General features: G+C 40.5%; 2 protein-coding genes across 6 annotated transcripts; one reads left to right on the top strand and one right to left on the bottom strand.

Annotated features, from left to right (window-relative positions):
• Nucleotides 1-151: 151 nt before the first annotated feature.
• On the bottom strand, nucleotides 152-11,522 carry prkar1aa (protein kinase, cAMP-dependent, regulatory, type I, alpha (tissue specific extinguisher 1) a). 5 transcript variants are annotated; one of them, XM_076752401.1, is made up of 11 exons: nucleotides 11,467-11,522; nucleotides 9,633-9,811; nucleotides 9,252-9,422; nucleotides 6,400-6,491; nucleotides 6,256-6,317; nucleotides 6,126-6,172; nucleotides 5,404-5,562; nucleotides 5,206-5,266; nucleotides 4,962-5,083; nucleotides 4,308-4,389; nucleotides 152-4,084 (listed from the first exon to the last, which is right to left on the bottom strand). In XM_076752401.1, exons 2-11 carry the CDS (start codon nucleotides 9,795-9,797, stop codon nucleotides 3,912-3,914), a joined length of 1,134 nt encoding a protein of 377 aa, XP_076608516.1. In that variant the 5' UTR covers nucleotides 9,798-9,811; nucleotides 11,467-11,522; the 3' UTR covers nucleotides 152-3,911. The 5 variants fall into 5 exon arrangements, with proteins under 5 accessions (XP_076608516.1, XP_076608520.1, XP_076608519.1 ...); XM_076752405.1 differs by having other exon boundaries at nucleotides 9,252-9,419; nucleotides 11,467-11,516; XM_076752404.1 differs by having other exon boundaries at nucleotides 11,441-11,469.
• On the top strand, nucleotides 10,853-20,728 carry LOC143333971 (actin-related protein 2/3 complex subunit 1A-A). The gene is made up of 11 exons (XM_076752407.1): nucleotides 10,853-10,878; nucleotides 12,197-12,323; nucleotides 13,102-13,231; nucleotides 13,781-13,885; nucleotides 14,262-14,484; nucleotides 15,120-15,227; nucleotides 15,913-16,119; nucleotides 16,373-16,448; nucleotides 17,505-17,695; nucleotides 18,851-18,941; nucleotides 20,484-20,728. Exons 3-11 carry the CDS (start codon nucleotides 13,168-13,170, stop codon nucleotides 20,487-20,489), a joined length of 1,071 nt encoding a protein of 356 aa, XP_076608522.1. The 5' UTR covers nucleotides 10,853-10,878; nucleotides 12,197-12,323; nucleotides 13,102-13,167; the 3' UTR covers nucleotides 20,490-20,728.
• Nucleotides 20,729-21,926: the final 1,198 nt, after the last annotated feature.

Below are 21,926 nucleotides of genomic sequence, written 5' to 3'. Positions count from 1 at the left end.
CCAGTAAATGTAGTTACTCTCCACCACTAACTTCAAGGAATAGTACTGAAGGATATGAACCATTATTGCATGACTGAAATAAAGTTATTAGACCACAGGAGCACTACACAGGTTTGAGTCTCAAGATCAGGCAACAAGCAAAGACACACAATGAAAACAGTGATCTCTTTATTGCTTGAACTGCTGTTGGGACATCCTACAGAGAAATCTAAAACACACCAACATTCAGGCACAATCACTCCAATCAATCAATCTGAGGAAAGGCACAAAAACTATAGAAAAGAATGGTCCTCTGGAGAGACTCACTGCAGGCTTCTGCTTTTTCACTGTTACAAACACTGAGGGTCTGACTGAGCGGAGCACGGCGAGCTGTACACCTCCAGCTGAAAAGAAACAACAAGCTAGGTTTCTGAGCAGAGACTGCTCTCATGTCTCAGGCAGAAATCCTGTAAAATCATTAAGACACAGCTGATAAACAAAAGAACCAAGTCAAAATGACACATGGCAGATGGGTGCAAAGCGACTGAATTAAGACATCTTTGAAAAATATAAGACAATCAACACTGACTGTGACATATGCATTGAACAAATCAATAAACTGCAACCCCAAAATAAATGTGAAGGCCAAAACTGATATGCAAGACTCATCTGGCTGGACTACAGAACTGGTCTGTTCAGAATGAATGCAGGGAAATACTGAATGAGTCGTTTAAAGAGAAGAGGTGACAGAACAGTGACGAGCATCAGCAATAAGAACAAGGCGGGGCCTGTTACCCACCCACCTGTGCACCTGCTTACTGTCTGATATGGCTGGCTATCCAACGTCAATGCCCTTTTGATACTTATTGAAATCCGAATCTTAATCTGTCGAGTACCTAAAGTTTGGGTACTTCCTCCTCGTCCTGTTCGTCACTGACTTTTTCATCAGAAAGTTTCTGATTGAAACAGTTTTGACTGTGTTCAGGTTTAAGTTCATGCAGCTGCTTCTGTCCTGACAATGTTGAACATTTGACAACTCTGGCTGCTCTCACTGAGGATTGTGCTGGCATTGCAGCAGTACTGCGGATTTGCTGGAATGGGCCAGTGCTGATTTGCTCACTTTCATATATTTCTGATATAACGGATGCTATTGTTTGATTACAAACTGATGATTCATAAACGAGGCACTCCACCAATTTTGCATATTAACAGCAGTTTACTCATTATTCACTATTCAGCCTCAGTAACAGCTGTAGACTGTGATGTAGACTCTGGCTCTCAAGTCTGAAAATAAAAAAAAAAACCTGGATCACATCATAGCGATGTCATCAGGGTTATATAATTTATCTTGGGCTTGGAGTTGTCAAATGTTTCACAAAAAGTTGTACAAACTTCAGACATGGCTTTTAAAAGTTGTGTTGGGTGTTTACTAGGCACAGGGGGTTAAAACAAAAAAAGATGCTGAGTTGCATTATGGGTAAAGGAGGAAGGAGGAGCCAGTGTTTTTGGAGCATGGATACCAGGGACCTAAAGCTCAGGATATCTCGACTGCTTTGACTGTGACAATTCTTTCTTATATCTGTGGAAAACGTCACATTGATGAAAAGCCCATTGTTTGACTTGATTCCTGCTTTAGAATGTGGTTACACTTTAGTGGCTTAAGCAATGCACACATCAGTACAGGATCATCAGTACAGCCAACTCGGGTCCTCTTTGTCCCCTCTGCATGTCCTTCAGAATGTGTTTCTCAGTTACATAAACAATGTGTTTGTAACAATATGGACTTTTGAGGTCCTTTCAAGTGCTGGTTTAAAAAAAAAGGCAAACCTCCAGAACACTTTCTTATTAAGTTCCTTATTAAGACTTAGAAATCTGGAGAATTTCAGCATCACTTTGACACCTGCTTGGCCGTAATGCTCCGTGTCTTCCATATTTACTGCAGAAAGTCTGATCGTTCACCAGGTACCATTTTAAGTTTTTCTTTTGTAAGTATTGACCTTTGCTCCCTTTTAAATGACAGGATCAGACGTACAGTGAACTTAAGAGCATATAAACATTTTCTCTTTGATTATACAGTTTTGTATATCACAAATGTGCAAAAAAAAATACAGCCATTCACTCTTAGTATACAGATCTGTAGCAGAGCACACAGTGTCAGCAGAGTTAAAAGGATACCTGGACATTTTGGGTCTGTTTGCAGTATCCTTTAACAAACGCTGCCAACTACATATGAGGAATTACACCCCAGAATATAATTAGATTTAAAGAGCAAGAGAAAACGTTATTGAAAATGTAATTATTCTTGTTTACGCTACTATCAATTCAATATTAAAAACAAACAGGAAATACAAAATTCAAACTGTGTTGAGAGGCGATCAAAAAACTTTCGGTGAAAGGTAAGAACCTCAAGTGAAGTGGAGATTTTCCAACTGAAAGCTCAATTTAAAATTAGCAATAGGTAATGAGAGAAGCAAACCGGAAATCAGAACATGGAAAATGATACAGTTTAACTGGAAATACTGGAAATTAATTGTGCATTTAGTTTTCTCATTTCTCTTCAGTAAAAACCATCCTGTAGCTATATGCTTGGTGCTGCTGCTTCGGTCAAACTGTGTGATGTATGTACGTCAAGGCAACCCTTCAAGAAACGTGTGTCTAAAAAGTACACCAAGATAACAGATATCAAAAATGACAAAAGGCAAAATTACAAACAAACAAGACTTGAGCGTCTGCAGCCACGCTAGCTGTGAGGCTGTACCTGAGCACAGAGGTGCTTCCAGCTAAGTGCTAAAGCCAGCATGCTAACATGTCACAATGACAATGATAGTATGCTGATGTTTAGCAGATGTTTACTATGTTAATTTAGCAAGGTAGCATGCTAGCATTTGCTAGATAGTACAGCTGAGGCTGATGGGAATGTCATTAGTCTTGCTGGTATTTGGTCATAAAGCAAAGTACTGGACAAACTCAAATTATGAAACTGGATGATGGCGCCAGAAGAAAAGTCACCAAAGTTATTAGGATTCATCGTGAAGGGAGCATGGATAACCAAATTTTCGAATGTTTGCTGAGATTTTTCAGTCCAGACCAGAGCAGTGGACCAAATCACCACTGTGCCATTCCTAGAACCCTGTTGCTAGCATGGTTAAAAACATCTCGACAAACAGGAAAAAAGAAAAAGAAAAAGCAACAGACACGAATTAACCTTTTGGTGTACCGCTTCAAAAACATAATACTTCCTCAGGCAGCACAAAACTGTCTGCCACAGCAACTAAATGAGCCTTCACACTGTCAACATCTTTGACTTAATACTGCAGTACCGCTAATATGGCAAGATTGTGGATCAGTCGTTTTTCATTGATTGTGTAACAAATTAGCTTATCCCACCTTAATCCTATTCACATTTTCATTTCCTGTCTTAATTGTTTGTCATCTGTGTATTTTAGGGCAATATTCCCATTTTAATTATCTAAATGTTTTCTCTTTTATCTGCATGTTTTAAAATGTGCTCTGTAGATACACAGACTTGACTTGGCACAGTCTAAAGATCTTTCATAACCCGTCACTGGCTTCTGATCTAACAGTGACCACAGTGTGAACGCACAGTCAGTCACACATACACCGTTGCTTCACTGAGCAGCTACACACGTGCACGCAAACGTCTATTTGGTATTGTGATTACAGCTTCAGGTGATGAAGCAACACTCCTCAAAAGTCTTCCCTTCACACCACACAAATCCTTGCTTCTGTGTGCATAGACAAGAACAAAATAAATAAGAACTAAGAAAGAGGTGTACCACATGTATAGAAAATGATCTTGTGGGGGTCAAGTGGGTGTGGTTATATATGTGAAAGAGCAGAAGAAAATGAAGCAGAGGTGTGCATTGGTGGGCCCTGCAGGAGAGGGAAGGAGGGTCTGAGTGCTGACGGGCTCAGACAGAGAGGGAAACAAAGCTGTTGTACTGCTCAATGTTCCTCTTCAGGATGTCGGAGCAGGGGCCCAGGACGCGCTCGAACCTCGGCCTGTCCAGTTTGACACACTTGAGGGGTCCGCATGCAACAACAGTGGCAGCGCGGGGCCGGTTCATCAACAGGGCAATCTCACCTGGGGGACACAGGAAAGAGAACACACAGACATGTCAGACTGCTGACAGTATCCTGCTTTGGCATTTTCAATATTTGGGAGATTTTTTTTGGCTATTTCAAATCCAAACCATGCATCAAATCAGCCCATCAGCAAGCCAATGTCTGCAACTGCCTGGTCACACTGAGAAAGTGTCAGTGCTGTCGATGGCAGGTGTGTGAGGGCTTGTGTTTGTCTGACTTACCAAAGTAATCTGATGGCCCAAGTCTGCCGACTTCCACAAACTCCTCGTCCTCTGACCGCCTCTGTAGCACCGCTGCTGTCCCCTGACAGCACAACAGACACAGCTTGAACTACATATCCCGGAAATCAACGGCAGTTTTCCCAAAAAACCAGACCCACGACACAGATGGACTGCAAACGACGGATTATACGTCCCAGTTTCTCTGGAAAATATCCACTGTAGCTGTTATCATGTTAATGGAAGAAAGCATGACTCACAATAAAGAAGCAACCCTGCTCGTTAGCCACAATGTCTTTTTCCACACTTAATGACAGCTTGGGGTGTTGTGACACACAAAATGTGTTTTTGAGTTGCATCTTTCTCAACATATTTTTATCATTTGATTGTCATCACTGGACAGATATAGGCAATGGTATTGTTCCTATAGGGTCCTGATCACCTATTCTAAAGCAGAATTTCGTTTAACATAGTTGAATTTAAGTTGAAGCGAGAGAATTCAATGATAATGAAGTACTTTTCCATATCTTTTCCAAAATCTTCAGGGGTTTTACTCGCTTTTGTGCCACAAAAGGAACCACCCCACAGAACGCTGCTTGCCAAACATCCTACAACAACCAGTGTGGTTGCCTAGTGCTTGCAGAACGTGGTGTGTACCTCCAGGATGATGAAGAACTCATCGCCAGGCTCTCCCTGCACTACGATTTTCTGGCCATCCTCAAAGTGCACCGTCTCCAAGGCATCGGCCACCGTCAGACGCTCCCACTTATCCAGAGACTCTGTTCCAGAGCAACACTCAGGTCAACACATGCACTCACCTGGTTATCATCAGGTCAGGTTTAAAACGAGATGGGCCAGTCAGTCATGATGATGAAGAGCAACTGATGAGCTAAGTTCTCACCTAATATGGACACCTTGCTGAGGAACTCCTCATACATCTTGCGCTTTCTCAATGTGCTCCCCTTAAAAAGAAATAAATAAATCATATAATTACTTGATAATAACTCTGATGTACAATTAAAAAGCATTTCCACAGCAAGTCATTATTTCCCACAATCTTCTGCTCAGTTCTGTCATTTCCCATCATTGCACAGCCTACCATGAGTATTCTCCTGTAGCTTTCTCTGTCGATGCCCCACAGCTTGACGTTGGACTTGGCCCGGACTGTAGCTGCACGAGGCGTCCCATAGATCAGAGCCAGCTCCCCAAAACTGCCTCCCTCACCAATGCTGGTCACCAACTCATTGTTCACATAAACCTGGAAGGAGACAGACAGAAACCTGTGATTGACCAGGTTTCCATTGACATGGCAGGGACGCATTTACACCAAATCGTTATAGCTACAATATGCTGAACTGATGCTAGTCTGGGTAGAGGGCTAAGTCTGATAGAGTGTGTTCGTCTAGAGATAAAAACATTCAAATGCCTGTTAAGTGAGAAGTCTGGACCTGAAATTATATTGCTAAACTATTCCCATTACGCAGCATATCTGGAGAACCACGCGCAAACAAAGTGCAACTTCTCTATTGCTGAAGTTAAACATTAATATATCTTCTGGCCACTTGGGGACAGCAGAACAAGCTGAAAGATAACTCCACAGAGCAAGATGCTACAACAGGCTGTTAGTTCTTAGTAGAACAAACACTTTGTTGGTTTAGGAGGTTTTCATCTTGTTAGTTCTCTTTTCATGTTTCCCTCACTGAAGCACTAAAGCACATCTAGCTGAAGAAGTAAAGAGAAAGACAACTTTTGAAACTTTAAATAACACTGGTGGGTTTTCTGGATTTCAAGTCTGCACAAAAACAAAAAAACAGATCTTACGTCCATCTCTCCCTGGTCAATAACATAGAAGTTGTCTCCCTCATCACCTGGAACAGGAGCAGGAGGAACAGGAGTCAACGAACAGAAGAAGAAAACAACCATCACTGTGCAGCACAGTGTCAAAACTCACCTTGTTGGATGACTATTTCTCCAGCAATGTAGTTGACGGAAAACATTGCGTCAAAAATGTCACTGGAGGGGCACAAAATAAGCTGATTAGTTGTAAACACTTTGAAAAGCACTATTTAACCACCAAACTAATGAGTGCCATTACCTCCTCTCATTGTCATCCAAGTGGGCAAACAGGACATTCTTCTCCATGGCTTTGGCCAGGGCCGCCATGCTTTTGTAGTCTTTTGGGATGACCTTGGGTGAAAAAAAAGCTTGTTAATACTGCAGTATACTCAAACCAAAGTCCACATTGCTTTGATGGCACAAGTCAAATGGCAGGTTTGTGTCCTCCTGACCCTCTGCTGCTATTACACAGGCTCAGTGATGAACTGACCAATATGTTACTTCTGTGTTCATGTTGACATTTTCTAGTTTTTCCTTAATGTGTACAGTAATTAATGTTAATGGGTCTATTTAAAGCTACACTGATTGAATTCTTGGCAGCAGCAGAACAAGCTGAAGACACATAAACTAATATATCATCACCTTATGAGATTATACTGAGTGTGTTAGCAAGCAGGTACCTATTTACACAAGCAGCAGACAAAATTAGCGACATTAACATTCATTTGGAGTCGTGTTTACGTCCAACTGATGAATTATTCACTCTTCTTTTGGCTCTGGTTTGGTTTCCATCAACTCCTGAGAAAAAATATCTGGTCCTTTAAAAATGCTCCACTATGTTCACCAGCTGGTTTCTCTCTTCTTCTTCTTTTTTTTTTTTAACTTTTTATTTATTTATTTATTTATTTACATAAAGTTTACAAAGAACATGAGGTCATCATGGGTGTTACAGTTAAAAAAACAATATGTTTTTCCACATACATCATGATATCCTGTCATATTATTCAACATGTGCATACACAATCCATTTTTACCAGAGTTCAAAACATTTCTCCAACTCAAGTCTCAAAACAAAAGTAAGTCTCTCCATACAGTAAATTTCTTTAATGATCCCATGCCACGATCCATTGTTGGAGAATCAACTTGCAACCACTTTCGGGTTAATGCTTTCCTACTGCTTGCCAGAAATATCTTTAGTAAGTATTTATCCTTGTGTTGGATTGTTTCTGGAATTTTACCAAGATACGAGGTAACAAAAGAATACTCTAACTCCACTCCCATTATGTTATTTAACTCAGTAGCCACCTCCCTCCAGAATAACTGGATTTTCAGACATGCCCAAAAGACATGGAAATGGATTAGCCATAGAGGTTCCACATTGTCTCCAACAAAATCCTTGGCTCTATGTACCTGTTTGCAATGCTGTTATTTTAGGACTTATAAAAAATCTCACTACATTCTTCCAGCCGAACTCTCTCAGTGATCTTGAGTTTGCAGTGGTCGCTTGTGTCTCGCATATTTCCATTCAGGTCTCCTCTGATATTTGTGTTTGTGACTCCCTCTCCCATTTTTGTTTGATAGACATCATAGAGTGATTTTTAGAGGCTTGTATACTTCCATATATTCTTGAGACCTTCTTTTTATTGGCTTTTTCCTTGTATGCATCATAAAATATAGAAATCAAATTATATTCTTTCACCTCTTTAGTTTGTAATTTTTTATTATAATAGTCTCTGACTTGCAAATATCTATGGACGTCCTTTTTTTCCAAGCCAAATGTGTCTGAAATAGTCTCGTAACTCTGAAATTTACTGTTTGAGGTGAGGGCACAGAAAGACGTGATACATTTCCTGACCCACTGTTTGAAGCCCCCGTCCAACCTAGCAGGTTCAAATTCTGGGTGACGGGCAACCCAGTTCAAGACCCTAGTCTGTTTCTCTATTCGTAACTTCCTCAAAACCTTGCACAATATCTTAAGAGTGAATAAAGTCAATTGCTTCAAGCTGTTATAGTATCTTTCAGCTGGACTTTTATTTCCTATTATAGATTGTATTGGAGTTTTTATTTGTGTCATTTCCAGGGATTTCCATTTAGATTCAGAATTTGGAGCACACCAGTATATCAAGGGTTTCAATTGCACAGGGAAGAAGTAATCCTGTAAGCATGGTAATGCTCTTTCTCCCTTCTCTTTTTTCAGCTGCAGTGTCTTCAACTGGACCCTAGGTCTAGTACTGTTCCAAATCAATTATGAAATCCACGCATTCCATTCATCAAATTGTTTTTGGGGTACCTCCAGAGGCAAAGACTGAAAGAGATAAAGAAGATGTGGCAAGACATTCATTTTGATTATTTCTATTCTATTACTCATATCTAGTGGGAGGAGGGTCCATCTAGAAATGTCAGATTTGATCTCTGTATTTATGAGGTCATAGTTGTTTTCAAAAAGTTTTGACATGTCTTTAGTTAGGTTTATTCCTAAATATTTTATTGCGATCGAGTCCCATTTAAAATTCTATTTCCCTTTTGAATCTGGGTGGGGTGTATAATTAAATGTGAGGCTTTGAGTTTTTTGAACATTTAGCTTACATCCAGAATATGAGTTATATTTTTCTAGCAGACATCAAATTAGGGATGCTTGAGTCAGGGCTTGTAATAAAAAGCAGAACATCATCTGCAAACATGCAAATCTTGTGTTCTTCTCCTCTGATTGTGATCCCCTTTACCTCAGAGTCCTCTCTAATTGCTTGAGCAAGGGGTTCAATAAATAACACGAACAGGGTCAGGCTCAGGGGACAGCCCTGACGTGTGCCTCTTTCCAAATAGATAGTTTGAGACAGGTGTCCATTAACCCTGATCCTGGCTGTTGGAGCACCAGCTGGTTACTAACTGTGCTTGTCTGCTGTTTGTTGTTGAGCGGGTAGTTTACAGAGGGTTTATCAGAAATTGTAACTGAAAACAGCAGCCTGCTATGCTACTGCTCATCATCATCACACATCAACATTACACGTTATTGTTGACAGTATAAAAATTTGTGTGTTTGTGCTGCTTTGAAGACAGCATGAAGGTCCTTGAAGGTGTGTGAGTAAAAACACTGACGTCATCACCACTGACCTTTCTGACATAGGAGGCAGCATCCTCCTCTGTGTACACCTCAGCACTGATGGCTCCTCTCCGGCTGCGACCCCTCACCACAGGGTTCATGGGTGGAGAGACTTCGTCCTCACGGGAGTCTGACCGCGAGCCAGACTTGTGCTGTGAAGCCATATGCTGGGCCTCTTCCTGCTGGGCAACAGGTGAATGAAATCATACCTGAGGCACTCTAAGAATAACAGAGTGCTTGTGCAGAAAGCATGAATTCACAGAAACTGAATTTCACAATGGATCCTTAAACCCACATGAACAAATTGTGTTAAACTTTATACAACAGTAAATAAAATAAGTCTTTTTCATCTAAAAGGGTTGCTCATAACACCAATGTCAGAGGGAGCCTACCTTTTCCAGTCTTTCAAAGTAGTCCCTGAGGAAGGCCATGGGCCGATCAGGCCGGGCCGTACACAGCTGGATGATGCAGTCCTTGAGCAGCTGCTGGATGTTGTGTTTCTGGACATACTGCTCACACTCTCGGAGACTCCGCTCCTCCTCGCTGCTTGATGCCATCTTTGTATTGTGACCTGGAAGGAGATGAAAAGGAAGCTCACTGATGAATCAGGAAGCTGCCCACTGCCGTTCTGTGTTGATGTGCAACAGGAGCTAAATGCTACCTGTGGACTTTGGGGTTTACCAAGTGAAAGTTACAAACAGCATGCCAATCTTTGTTTCAATGCTTTCATGCTGGTTTTCCTAACAGATTAACAGATACTGGATTTTAAAGCTTCTCCAAATTATAAGAGTCCCTTTAGCTCTTTAAATGAGGAACATGCCACAGTCCAGTCAGTATGAAAATGATGTAAACACTTCTTGACTTACAATCATGCATTAAATAATGGAACTAGGACCATCATAAGAAATGATACTGACAACTACTCCCAGGTGTTAAAACAGCAATGACTATTGTTTAAATATTTGTTTCTGGATGATGACATATAATGGACTAAGTAATATGATCTAAGCTATGTGATGGAATTATACTGACAAGTGTCATCCCAAAACACCACTCAAACTGGATCAATAAAACTAAACAGTTGTATATCTATATGGAAAGGGCCTCCATACTTTCCTGTTAAGGCAAACAAATGCTAAAGAGTAGAAGGAAGGAAGAAGGACTGCCACAAATCAGTGGTTAAGTGACTTACTGTACAGTTTGACCACAAACAAATGTCTACTACAATATTAAAAAACAAGACATGTGGCAACAAAGATTTACCACTGCAAGGCAAAGGGAATCTGCAGTGGGGCCCAGACCATTTAGATATTTGTAAACTCATTGGAAAGAACATTCTTCTACAGTAAATTACATTCACAGAAACACATCCTGGACTTTAAGTAAGAGGAGAATCCAACAGAACCCAACAAATTCTACATGAGTAAAGTTACTTTCAGTTTGGATTTTTATGTACACTTTTCAAATACTTCTATACTTTCACTTCAATAACTTCATATTCCAAATGTAGGGCTCTAATTTAAATTTTCTGTGGTAACACTGACGTATTGCTACAAGGATTTGAATACTTCTATCACTGTTTTCATGCAAAATATTCCGCAGCAAAGCACCGAGCAGCTTCAGCCGTACGAACAGCAGGTAGGCACAGTGCTTTTCCTCAGATGCAGAGGAAGTAGCGAATATTAGCTAACCAACCTGTAATAGTGCAGGTAACGTTACCTCCAAATGGTACCGTAACGTTAGCACAGTACCGTTAGCTAAGGTACTTGAGTGGGTAAGCGTTTGCTAACGTTAAATGTAACGTACTAAACAGTCACCTCATGTTACACTAGTTAACATTAGCTAATGTCACTCTTATCTGATGAACGTTTTGTTTCTGCGTAGAGCTAAAACAGCAACAGTTACGTAGCTAACTCTACCGGCTTGTTGGCTGTAAATAAAACGTCAGTCAATGCGATCCTAAAGAAAAGTTACTGTCATTACACCTGAGGAATTCACGATTAGCCATATTGGATAACTTACCAAACACTAAAATTAGCTTAGCAAGCTAACTGTTAGCCAGCCACAGCTCCGTATGAAAACAATGCGAAAAACACACCCTTACAGACAAAAACAAGTGACAAGCTTGACCAAATTTATACATAAATGTGTGACAACGAACGCTAACTGTTCAAATTACAAACTGCACGAAAATCCTCACCAAATAAGAAATGACGTGTAACTTGCCTGTTTTTCTTCTTCAAAGCAGTGAACCGTCACTTCCGGCTGGATTCTTTCATAATAAAAGTGTTCAATCAAAAATAGTATTCAGGGCACCAAAACTTCCTGTTCTGACAAAAATCTATTTATTAAACAACAAATTGCACATACACATTCTGAATAATCATGACAGGCTCTCAAATGTGGTCATTGCATCCCAAGACTTTTTTCTTTTCTTTTTTTTTTGGCTTCTATCTACTTTAGAGTTGAATTAATTAGTCAAGAAATTCATTAGGAGGTCAAGAGAAAATTATTTGTCAACCATTTTCATAATTGACTGGTCCTTTGAGTTTTTCAAAATTCTATTTGTCACTATTTCTGATATTTTACACACAAAAAAGTTGAAAAAACAAAAGAAGTCAAATTAACCGATAATTGTTTGTTGCAGCCCTAAAGCACTATTTAAAAATCTAAAAAAAAAAAATAAAAAAAAATCCAAAACTCTGTAGATGAATTACTGAAAGAAGAATAAGTTATTTAGATACACAGATAGCTTTAAAGGCAAAATTATAGGTTTCTACTATTTATATCTAGAAGGGGTTGTTTTATACATTAGTGTATGCGTATACTGGTGGTTGCCAGCTGTATGGCATTAGTCAACAAGAGATCTTGGTTCATCACAACAAACTTGCTTCAGAGGAGGTGCTTACTCAATAGCTTTTAGCAGACACACCCACCTTTCTTTCAATCCCTTCAGGAAAACCACAGTCACTTCCTCCAGACAGCACAGCTTCATTCGTGTCGACTGCCCAGAGTCCACGAATACAGCCCTGCACCTCTCACCACCGCTGCAAATTCAACCTGACCACATACATACAGCAACGGTAAGACCTCAGCTCTCATTGTTTTTATCACGTCTGATCAGCTTGCCTAATTTTCATCGCAAGTAAAACTGATTTATGCTGTCCATTTGGATTCTGACACTGATCTATCGGATGTTGCTTCTCATCAATAATTCTCTGCCTCTGTCTGTTTGATGAGGCAGGGTAAAAACAAATACAGCACCAACAGCAATGCTTGGAATGTACTTGTATGTAAAACTTTGAGGTAGTGTCTCCTTGGACTCGAAGCCTTTCAAACTGTTAGGAACTCACTTCTTTCCTCTGCCTTTATGTTGATAATGTAAAACAGTACAAACTGATATCTCTGTATTCAAAAATCCAAGGTTTGTTTTCTCCAGTCAGGATCAGGTTAGCGTTAGAGGGCAGAGAGAAAGACAGACGTAACAGTCAAAGCATGTTTGTACAGCGTGCACCACACCTGATAAAGGTGTACTCTTATCACACAGTCATTACTCACCTAGCTACCAATGAGCTACAGGGAGAGTTGCAGGTAGTAAACTCATACACATATACCGTAAGTGTGCCCATAAAGTGGATTTAACTACCTTCTTCTGACATGATTTCCAAGCATCAAACCACCAATTCCGTGTTCAGGATTTTATGATTACATTAAAGTGTGACACCAACTTCATAGTTCATTGTCCGCTTCATTTCTCAACCCAGACACAACAACGCTGACTTTGCTTTGTCCTTAAAAATCACGTTTCTCTGCAAAAGTGTCTCACTGTCCTCCTCCCTGATCTCATCCTGGGACCTGCAGCAGCACATCTGCAGAGCTGCCGTGACAGCAGCTACATTCCACCAGCCTCTCCTGCTCTGTTCAGACATGTCGCTGTACAATTTTGGCCTGGAGCCGCTCTCCTGCCACACCTGGAATAAAGACAGGACCCGTAAGTGAAACAACAAACCAACCTGGCTGCATAACCTACGGGTTCAATAGGGGGTGGGACCACGCTTGCCATGCAGAAAGTAGATACATTTTCTCCCTCCACTAATTGCATTAATGCTGCCTGGGGAACCACAGGGAATCTGATTATCAATACAGGAAATGGACTGAAAGATTGTTCTCTCATGCATCTGACTGCACTTCAGCTGCAGGATGTCTGCTGCTGTTTTTGTGCCTGACATCGCAGTGATTGTTGAACACTGCAGTGAATTACACTATACACTTTACATCAGGCCTTATTCAGTTCAGCAGGAATGACCCCATGATTACTGCGGCTGTCTGCCAATAAATACATTTGGATTGTATTTCTATCTAAACTGTAACAGCCTAATAGCTATGACATTTGCTGGGCACATTCATCCTCCTCAGATGAAGAACCTCCCTGAATTTGAAGACTTGATGAATCAAGTCACCGCTCCTATTCTGTGTTATTATATCATTATTATAAAGTGCTTATGGTGCCTGACTTTTCTGCACACATATTTCTATACAGAGGTTGCAGTGAGTCCTAACAACAATGTGGTGAACATCTATGAGAAGAAAGGCAAAGAATGGGTCAAGATCCATGAGCTGACTGAGCACAGTGGACGAATCACCGGTACAGTAACTTACATCAGTTAACAAGTGACTGAAGGAGAGGAAGGATGTGATAAAACCTTCCTGATAAATGCGAAACTTTTGAGTTTGAGTGAGAAAATGAGAGATATATAATGGAGATGTGACCCTCATAGCCTGAAAAGCCTTAAGTTCACTGTATGTCAACTGTTATTTAATGAATTTCAGTTTTGAGAGTGAAAGTTGACTCTTGACCTTGGGAATAACATCATCTACAATTTATGACACATGTTCTCTTTTGGTGATGTCTGAACTAATGGAACTGGTCAATTTTTGACATCTCAAGTAAAATATATTATTTGCTTTACCATTCATCCATCATTTGGCACTTGAATAGAGCTTCATGATTATTCACACAGGCATTGACTGGGCCCCAGAGTCCAACCGCATTGTGACATGCGCCTCTGACCGTAACGCCTACGTGTGGACTCTGAAGGATGGCGTGTGGAAGCCCACCCTGGTCCTGGTGCGCATCAACCGTGCGGCCACCTGTGTGAAGTGGTCACCACTGGAAAACAAGTTTGCCCTGGGCAGCGGAGCTCGCCTCATCTCTGTCTGCTACTTTGAGAAGGAGAACGACTGGTGAGCCATGATGATGATTAGATCAGAGATATCCCAGTTTTGTACCTAAGACTTTCACTGATAGGGCGGCACGGTGGCGCAGCAGGTAGTGCCTCACAGCAAGGAGGTCGCTGGTTCGATCCCCGGGTCAGGCAGGGCCTTTCTGTGTGAAGTCTGCATGTTCTTCCCGTGCATGCGTGGGTTCTCTCCGGGCACTCCGGCTTCCTCCCACAGACCAAAAACATGCTCATTAGGTTAATTGGTGACTCTAAATTGTTCTTAGGTGTGAGTGTGAGTGTGAATGGTTGTTTGTCTGTATATGTTGCCCTGCAATCGGCTGGCGACCGGTTCAGGGTGTACCCCCCATTGACAGCTGGGATAGGCTCCAGCCCCCCCGCAACCCCGAAAGGGATAGGCGGGTATAGAAGATGAATGATTGAATGAACTTTCACTGATACTGGTTTTGAGGATTATATCCCTAAATAGTGTCTGACTGGATAGCAACATCTGTCAGCAAGACAGACAAGAATCAAAGTCAAACAACACAGTCACACCGCGTCTCATAGTTCTTACCTGACACACAGATGATATGCCATACCATGATATTTGCTAAGCATGTTCAAATACAGGTTTTTACCATTTTTCCTCCATTTCAGGTGGCTGAGTAAGCACATCAAGAAGTCTGTCCGCTCCACAGTCCTGAGTCTGGACTGGCATCCCAACAACATCCTGCTGGCTGCTGGGTCTGCAGACTTCCACTGCAGGTGAGACAGCGAGCAAAACTGTGATGTAAAGGAGCTGACTGGTGTCTGACTTCTGCTTAGCAAATGAGTCAAACTTCTGAGCTCTGTTTGATTATCAATAAGCAACTAGAACAGTTCACTTTTGAATTTACAGGGCAGCATGTGGGAAAGGGAACCAGGTTAAGCATATGCCAAGCTGTTTCTCACTCTTCCACTTGTAGAAAATGTGTAAATAATATACCAACAAATTTAATCAAGTTAGTCCAGAGCAGCTTTTTTGAACAAGCCCTTTCTTTTTTTGTGTGTGGGAGGTGGATTTCTGACATCTGACAGTGCCATTGAGTGGTATAATGTCATAATAATAATCTTGAACAAAACAAAATAAATAAATTAGAATAATGCTATATTTTTGTTGTTGTCAACAAATCCCATGTGCAAAGCCAAACCAACACTCAATGTATCTACGAACTGTGTACTGTGTGTGTATCAAATATAGTATTCCTCTGTGCCATAGAGCTCCATTGTAATGTAGTTTATTTTCACTCAATCCCACATACACCATCCTGACACATTTCAAAACATTTTTTGAGTATATCAAACAACATCAGTACATTAATCTGAGCATTAAGCCCAGCTGTCCATCAAGCAACCTAATGTTGGGTCACAAAGCTGTAACCATAACAGATCTCTGTGCTGTACCTCTCAGGGTTTTCTCAGCCTACATCAAGGACATTGAGGATAAGCCCGGGCCCACTGCCTGGGGGGCCAAAATGCCTTTTGGGGAGATGCTGCTGGAGCATAAAGACTGTGGAGGCTGGGTGCACAGTGTCTCCTTCTCCCCCAGTGGAGACCAGCTGGCCTGGGTGGCCCACAACAGCAGCATCACTGTGGCTGACGCTGCCCAGGGGAAGGAGTGAGTACTGCTGCCAAACCACTCTGTCCATCATGATTGAACGTGTCGTCCACAAATGGCCAGACATCTGCCATTTCCAACATAAATCAGCTTCTTTAGCAGGCCAGCAGCACTTCACGGCTCCAATTCTTGGACAGTTTCAAAGTTTTCCACCCAGGCTTCAATTTGTTCTGCCTTTGCTTTTCACTGGCTGAGACTGTGAGTGTCTGCTGACATTATATCATCAGCACCTTTCTAACCTCTGTCCATCCAGGGTAACCCAGCTGACCAACGACCACCTGCCACTGCTGAGTGTGCTGTATGTCAGCCCCACTGAGATTGTTGCTGCGGTAACTACCACCTGTTCTGTGTGTGTGTGTGTGTGTGTGTGTGTGTGTGTGTGTGTGTGTGTGTGTGTGTGTGCATATGTGTGTGTCTAGCAACAATAATGTGTTGATTAATGTTAATATTGACTGATAAGTATTAACAAAGATTGCAGCCTAATATAAAGCTGCAATAATCAATATTTTAATATTAAAAATGTGAACGTTGTCCCTCACAATGATGAACCCTGAGGAGAAATATCACCAGCTCTGCAGTTCCCTCCAACTCTGCAGAGCTTTGTAGCATCTTTTAGCATTATTCTTGGTTTTATGCCACAAATGAAGCTGTTTTCAGTTTTTAAAAAAAAAAAAAAAAAAAAAAAAAGACCTTAAAACCGTCTGTATAGTACCTGCTCAACACTAAAACAGCATAACGACACATTCAGAGACCTGCAGGTTAGCATAGTGGAGCATTTAGCAGCTGAAGAGCCCCATATACCACATTTGCTCTCTGTCTGCTGGATGTGCTCATATTCAACTGTTTGCTAAAGCATCTCAACTTCAAAAGCAGACAATTATGTGAATAATATATGATAATTACATTGTCTGCCTGTTTCTACTGCCCACAACTGGACAGAAAATCTATTAAAGCAGCTTTAAGTAAAAGTAGTAAAACCACAATGTAAATAACAATTCTCATAAGTAGATTTTTCAACTACAGTTTCTGTGTAAGTGAAGGCATTTCTTCCACTGAACAACATGTAGCTCGACACTCGCCTCAAAGCACAGGCTAAAATTTTTGTAACTGACTATTGGACTGAAGTTTGTCATGCAGACACACTGCTGTGGTGGGTGTAAACCACTGTCCCAATTCTGCTCACCTTTGTCTTCCTCTTGGTCCAACACACAGAATTAAAGATTAATGAAGTCCTCAAAATGTGTATTTTGCTCTTGCTGTTATTTTGGTTGTCAAGCTGCATAATGCAGCTTTAAGGACACAGACACAGTCATAATGAACTTGAATGTGACACAAATACTGAATAGAATTCTTTGTGCTTATATGCTTAATCTCTTTTCTGTCAGGGTCATGACTGTTGCCCCTACCAGTTCACCTATAAGGGTCCAGGTGCTCTGGAGTTTGTGAAGAAGCTGGACATCCCCAAGCAGACCTCAAAGGGCGCCATGTCAGCCATGCAACACTTTCGCAACCTGGACAAGAGGGCCACTGATGAAGACAGCAACGAGATGGACACCCTTCACCAGAACAGCATCACGTAAGGGCCACTGCTCTCTCAAGGAGGTTATATTGCTACGTTTAGCAGGATATTTCAAATTTGTGTTGACAGATTCCAAATAAAATTTGGTGGGAAACTTGCTGCACCCCGGTGGCCTAGAGGTGGAGGCACTGAGCATAAAACACACAGTTCCTGGTTCTGGTCTGGGCGTAGACCTTTGCTGCAGGCCATTCCACATCTCTGTCCCCTCAGTTCTGATAATCTCGCCACTGTCTTTGTGAAAAGCTAAACCATGGACTGAAGAACGAGTGGAAAGGTTTTCATGTGAATGTGGATCCAATAGTGCCACCATGTGGTCACTTTTTGGTTCTAAAATTCCAGATTTTCTGCCAATTACATTTTTTGTGCAAACTGGTTTTCACCACTCCATCTATAAATTTCATCAAGTCTTTCCCAGATTTGATAGGACATATTCATGACTTCATACTTATTCCCAGGTAGGACATGGGAAGTCTCCTTGTGGATCCACATGAACATTACATATTTTAATAAACAGTTTCTGTTATTTAAACTATGCTACAGCTTTAGAAGATTGCATGGCCTTGCTGGAGGTATGAGCTCTTTGACTGCTTTGAGGTGACCTTCAGCATTAATAACATCTGAAAGTTTTCAGCTCTGCTGCTGGACACTCTTGTATTTTGTTGTTGTTAATGTTGTTGTCATTATTATCATTGCTATTATTATTATTATTATTATTATTAGTAGTAGTAGTAGTAGTAGTAGCAGTAGTAGTAGTAGTTGTTGTTGTAGTATTCCTACCAGGAAATCTGTCTTGCCGTGCATGAAAATAAGCAAAATTAAGCAAAACTGATAATAAGCACAATCCTCATGCCAGATTTTTGAATGCTAATACCCTTCAGACATTCCGCTGTGTAGATTGGAGACACGTGATTTCAAAGACATTTTTCATTTATGAGTTTTAAATCATTATGGTCTCGGCAGTTCTTCTGATGGACCCTTGTGTATTTCTCATTTGTCTTCCCTCTCCTTCCTTTTTTTAATCTTCCTCCTCAAAATGCCCAGCCCCAGCTCACTGCTGCACAGCAGCTATAATTTATTGCTTAGACAGCAATATAAAACATACAGTTGAGCTTTTCTAAGCCTTGTGTGCATGTGCTGTGTTGTGTCATGCAGGCAGCTGTGTATTGTATCTGGGGAAAAGGCCAAAGTGGAGAAGTACAGCAGTGTGGGTCTGGATGGAGCCATGGTGGTCTGGAATTTTCAGGTACATATGTCAATACAAACATGAAGCTGTGATTTGATGACGCGACTGGAAGCATTATTACTCAGTTGTGTTTTACTGCAATCATCTTAAAGATTCACCATTTTTGATATTTTAATTGAAGGTTATTTATTGTAATTGAAGGTGGATATTCTGCAAATAATCACATAGAATTTTGATTCCTTTGATGGAGATTAGCCATTTGGAATCATGGAAAATTAGACAAAATACTATATCTTTACTTAATTCTGTGCCAGCTGAGCAAAATCCACTCAATGATAGGACTATGAGGAATGGTTGAAAGCTCAGGAAAAAGCTGATGGAACTTAAGGTTGTTTTGTTAAATGTCAAAGATGCAGCACCAGTCAAAAGTTTGGAATAGCCTGCCACAAAAAGCATGATTCAGTGTAGTGAGATGTTTGGGAGAACATCTCTGTATTTTTTTTTAATGATCTTTCTTTTAGGTTATAGAAAGTCATCTTTACAAATAGATTTTACTTTATATGAAGGATTTCCAGGGAAGTGATTTTTGTATGGGAACAAAATGGCTCAACCAGACTGAGACAAAGATCCCTCTGAACAACAGACAAGAATAGAAGAAATCAACAGTAATTGGTGAAAGAAAGAGGAAGCTTAACATCAAAATTCGTGCAGATTTCAATGGGAACAGGTTCTTGTTTCAGTGGCAAGTGCTCATTAAAGCCTATAACGAGCTTAAATTAACAGGCATGTTGCTTTAGCAAAGCTATTCTTCAAACTTTAACATAGATATAGAAGGCTGGTCTGGGGTCTGGGATTAGCGCTAATGGAATTTGATGAGGGAATATCTGCTTGACTTACTATTGACTGACGAATCACAGTTTAAACCTGTTCACTCTAACCAACGAGTACGCTGCAGAGGGCCCAAAGAAAAACAGGATCCCAAAATATTTGGAGCCCAAGTTCATCGTTGTGGTTCAAAAATTACCTTGGTCACTAGAATCAAAGGGTATTTTGGGGGAAAAAATGTTATAACTGTATTCTCCCATTATATACAACACTGTGGGGACATTGACTAAATGGAAGTTTTCATTATTTAATTAATCTTCTTTGGGAACCAACACTTTTTCAAATGTATGTAAATATATATGTAACTCAGCGATGGAAAATCACCTTCACAAACAGTATACCTTCAATTTATTCTTGTAGCTCTTATCATAGTTAGGGATTTGGGTGCACTCTAGCATAATTGCTGAAAAAGTAGTTCAGTCAAAATTTATACACAAAATTGTATTAGCTACACTTAGAGAACAAAGTGATTTTTCAGTTATTGGAGTGAAATGTGTTTTATGAATAATGCCATTCAAGAGACCCATCATATTCAAATGTTTAAATGAGGTTTTTTCATGCTGATAGCTTTTCGAGGGGAGCACTGATTAAATGATCAGTATTGAATGTCTGCGCTCAGTATCAGCTATCAACAGCAACACAAATAAATTGTTACATCATCCACTGCCGCCTGCTGTGTACGATCAATTCTAACCTGTTTGTGCTCTTATTTTGCAGCATTGAGACACCACAGTGGTCAGTCCTTGAGGTCTCAGAAGCTGAACTATGAGCTGAACCAACCAACACATCCTTGTATCAACCATTCCTCTGTGAAATACACTTACCAGTAAATCCATGTGCAAAAATATGGAACTACGGGTCTACTTTTGATCAACTGGAAAACAATGTCAGCACACAAGCTTAGTGATATTCATCAATAAAAAACCTTTAAGATAAATAAAGAGGATATTCACAGGCCAGGCGATGCTGTGCAATGACTTGTTTGTCACATTTCTGTGCTCTGTATTCAATGTATTGACATTTTTCTCATTTTTGCTTACTTTCCTGCTGTGTTTCTGTAGGTTGTTACTTTATTTTTGTGTCATTATTCTACTGCTGCTTTTTTACTTCATCTTAAAGAGGCACTTCACTGAACTGAGCCATCTGTCTCGTCACTACTCGTCAGTTTTCATAGGGATTACTCAGCAGGGTTCTAAATTAACACCCGCCAACCCGCCAAATGCGGGTTAAAATTCATATTGGCGGGTGTAAATAAAAACTTACTAGCCAATTTGGCCGGTAATGCATTAGGCAATCATGTCAGTCAGAGCCGCTCTACAGTTCTCGGTCATTTGTCCCCCTGACAGTCCGTCCTACATTTCCCATGAACACTGTCGTAATGCTACGTGATGACGTACAAGACGCCCATTGGCTGTGCGCAGGCACACTACAGTCTGTAGTGCAACCGGCGCGAGAAACCACGGAAACGCAAACACAAAGAAGAAGAAGAAGAATGAACGGCGGCGTATGAACTGTAAAAAAGGAGACTGAGCTAGCTAAAAGTAAAAAGTAAAGTTAAACTAAATGCGTGGTTGGGACAGACGTCTGGGGGCGAGAAGAGGAAGGAGGCAGGGGATGAGAATGTCGACAAAGCGTGCGAAACGAAGAAAAGAAAGTTTAACGCTAAATGGCTGACAGGTCGTGAATGGCTTGTGTTTGATCACGAAAATGCCGTCATGTTTTGTAAGGACTGCCGCATGTTCATGAAAGAAAAAAACAAGACGAATAATTTTGTGCTGCAGTATTTGTGTTTTCTAGTTGTACATACATAATTCAATTTATTACCAATGCAATTTTTTGCAAGTGTTTAAGTCATGGCTGTTACTTATATATATTTCTTATTAAAGAAGGAAAGCAGAAACACTTTAAGTTGAAAGGAAAAATACATTTTATTAGGAATGTAATGATACTAAATACTTACTAGAAAAATGTCTTCTATAAAATAATTAATCTGACAGCATTTTTTGTTTGTATAAATTAAATGTTTGCACTTTCTGTGTATATTTTGTTTCATGTGTTGTACTTTCTGTGCATTTTTCATGCCAACAATGTAAATAAAATGATCAAATGTATTCAGTGGCACTCATAATCTCTTATTTTCACCGGGAAAAAATTTGGCTA

This window comes from Chaetodon auriga, chromosome 16, assembly GCF_051107435.1.
Source record: "Chaetodon auriga isolate fChaAug3 chromosome 16, fChaAug3.hap1, whole genome shotgun sequence".
In the NCBI taxonomy this organism is placed as follows: domain Eukaryota; kingdom Metazoa; phylum Chordata; class Actinopteri; order Chaetodontiformes; family Chaetodontidae; genus Chaetodon; species Chaetodon auriga.
This window is presented reverse-complemented; position numbering and strand designations above follow the sequence as displayed.

Coding starts and splice junctions, on each gene's coding strand:
- prkar1aa (XM_076752401.1), bottom strand. CDS start 9,797: ATGGCATCAAGCAGCGAGGAGGAGCGGAGTCTCCGAGAGTGTGAGCAG. Junction 5,267..5,403: donor GCTACAGGAGAATACTCATG/GTAGGCTGTGCA, acceptor TTTCTTTTTAAG/GGGAGCACATTGAGAAAGCG. Junction 4,085..4,307: donor TGGGCCATCAGATTACTTTG/GTAAGTCAGACA, acceptor TGTGTCCCCCAG/GTGAGATTGCCCTGTTGATG.
- LOC143333971 (XM_076752407.1), top strand. CDS start 13,168: ATGTCGCTGTACAATTTTGGCCTGGAGCCGCTCTCCTGCCACACCTGG. Junction 13,232..13,780: donor CTGGAATAAAGACAGGACCC/GTAAGTGAAACA, acceptor ATTTCTATACAG/AGGTTGCAGTGAGTCCTAAC. Junction 16,449..17,504: donor CCACTGAGATTGTTGCTGCG/GTAACTACCACC, acceptor CTTTTCTGTCAG/GGTCATGACTGTTGCCCCTA.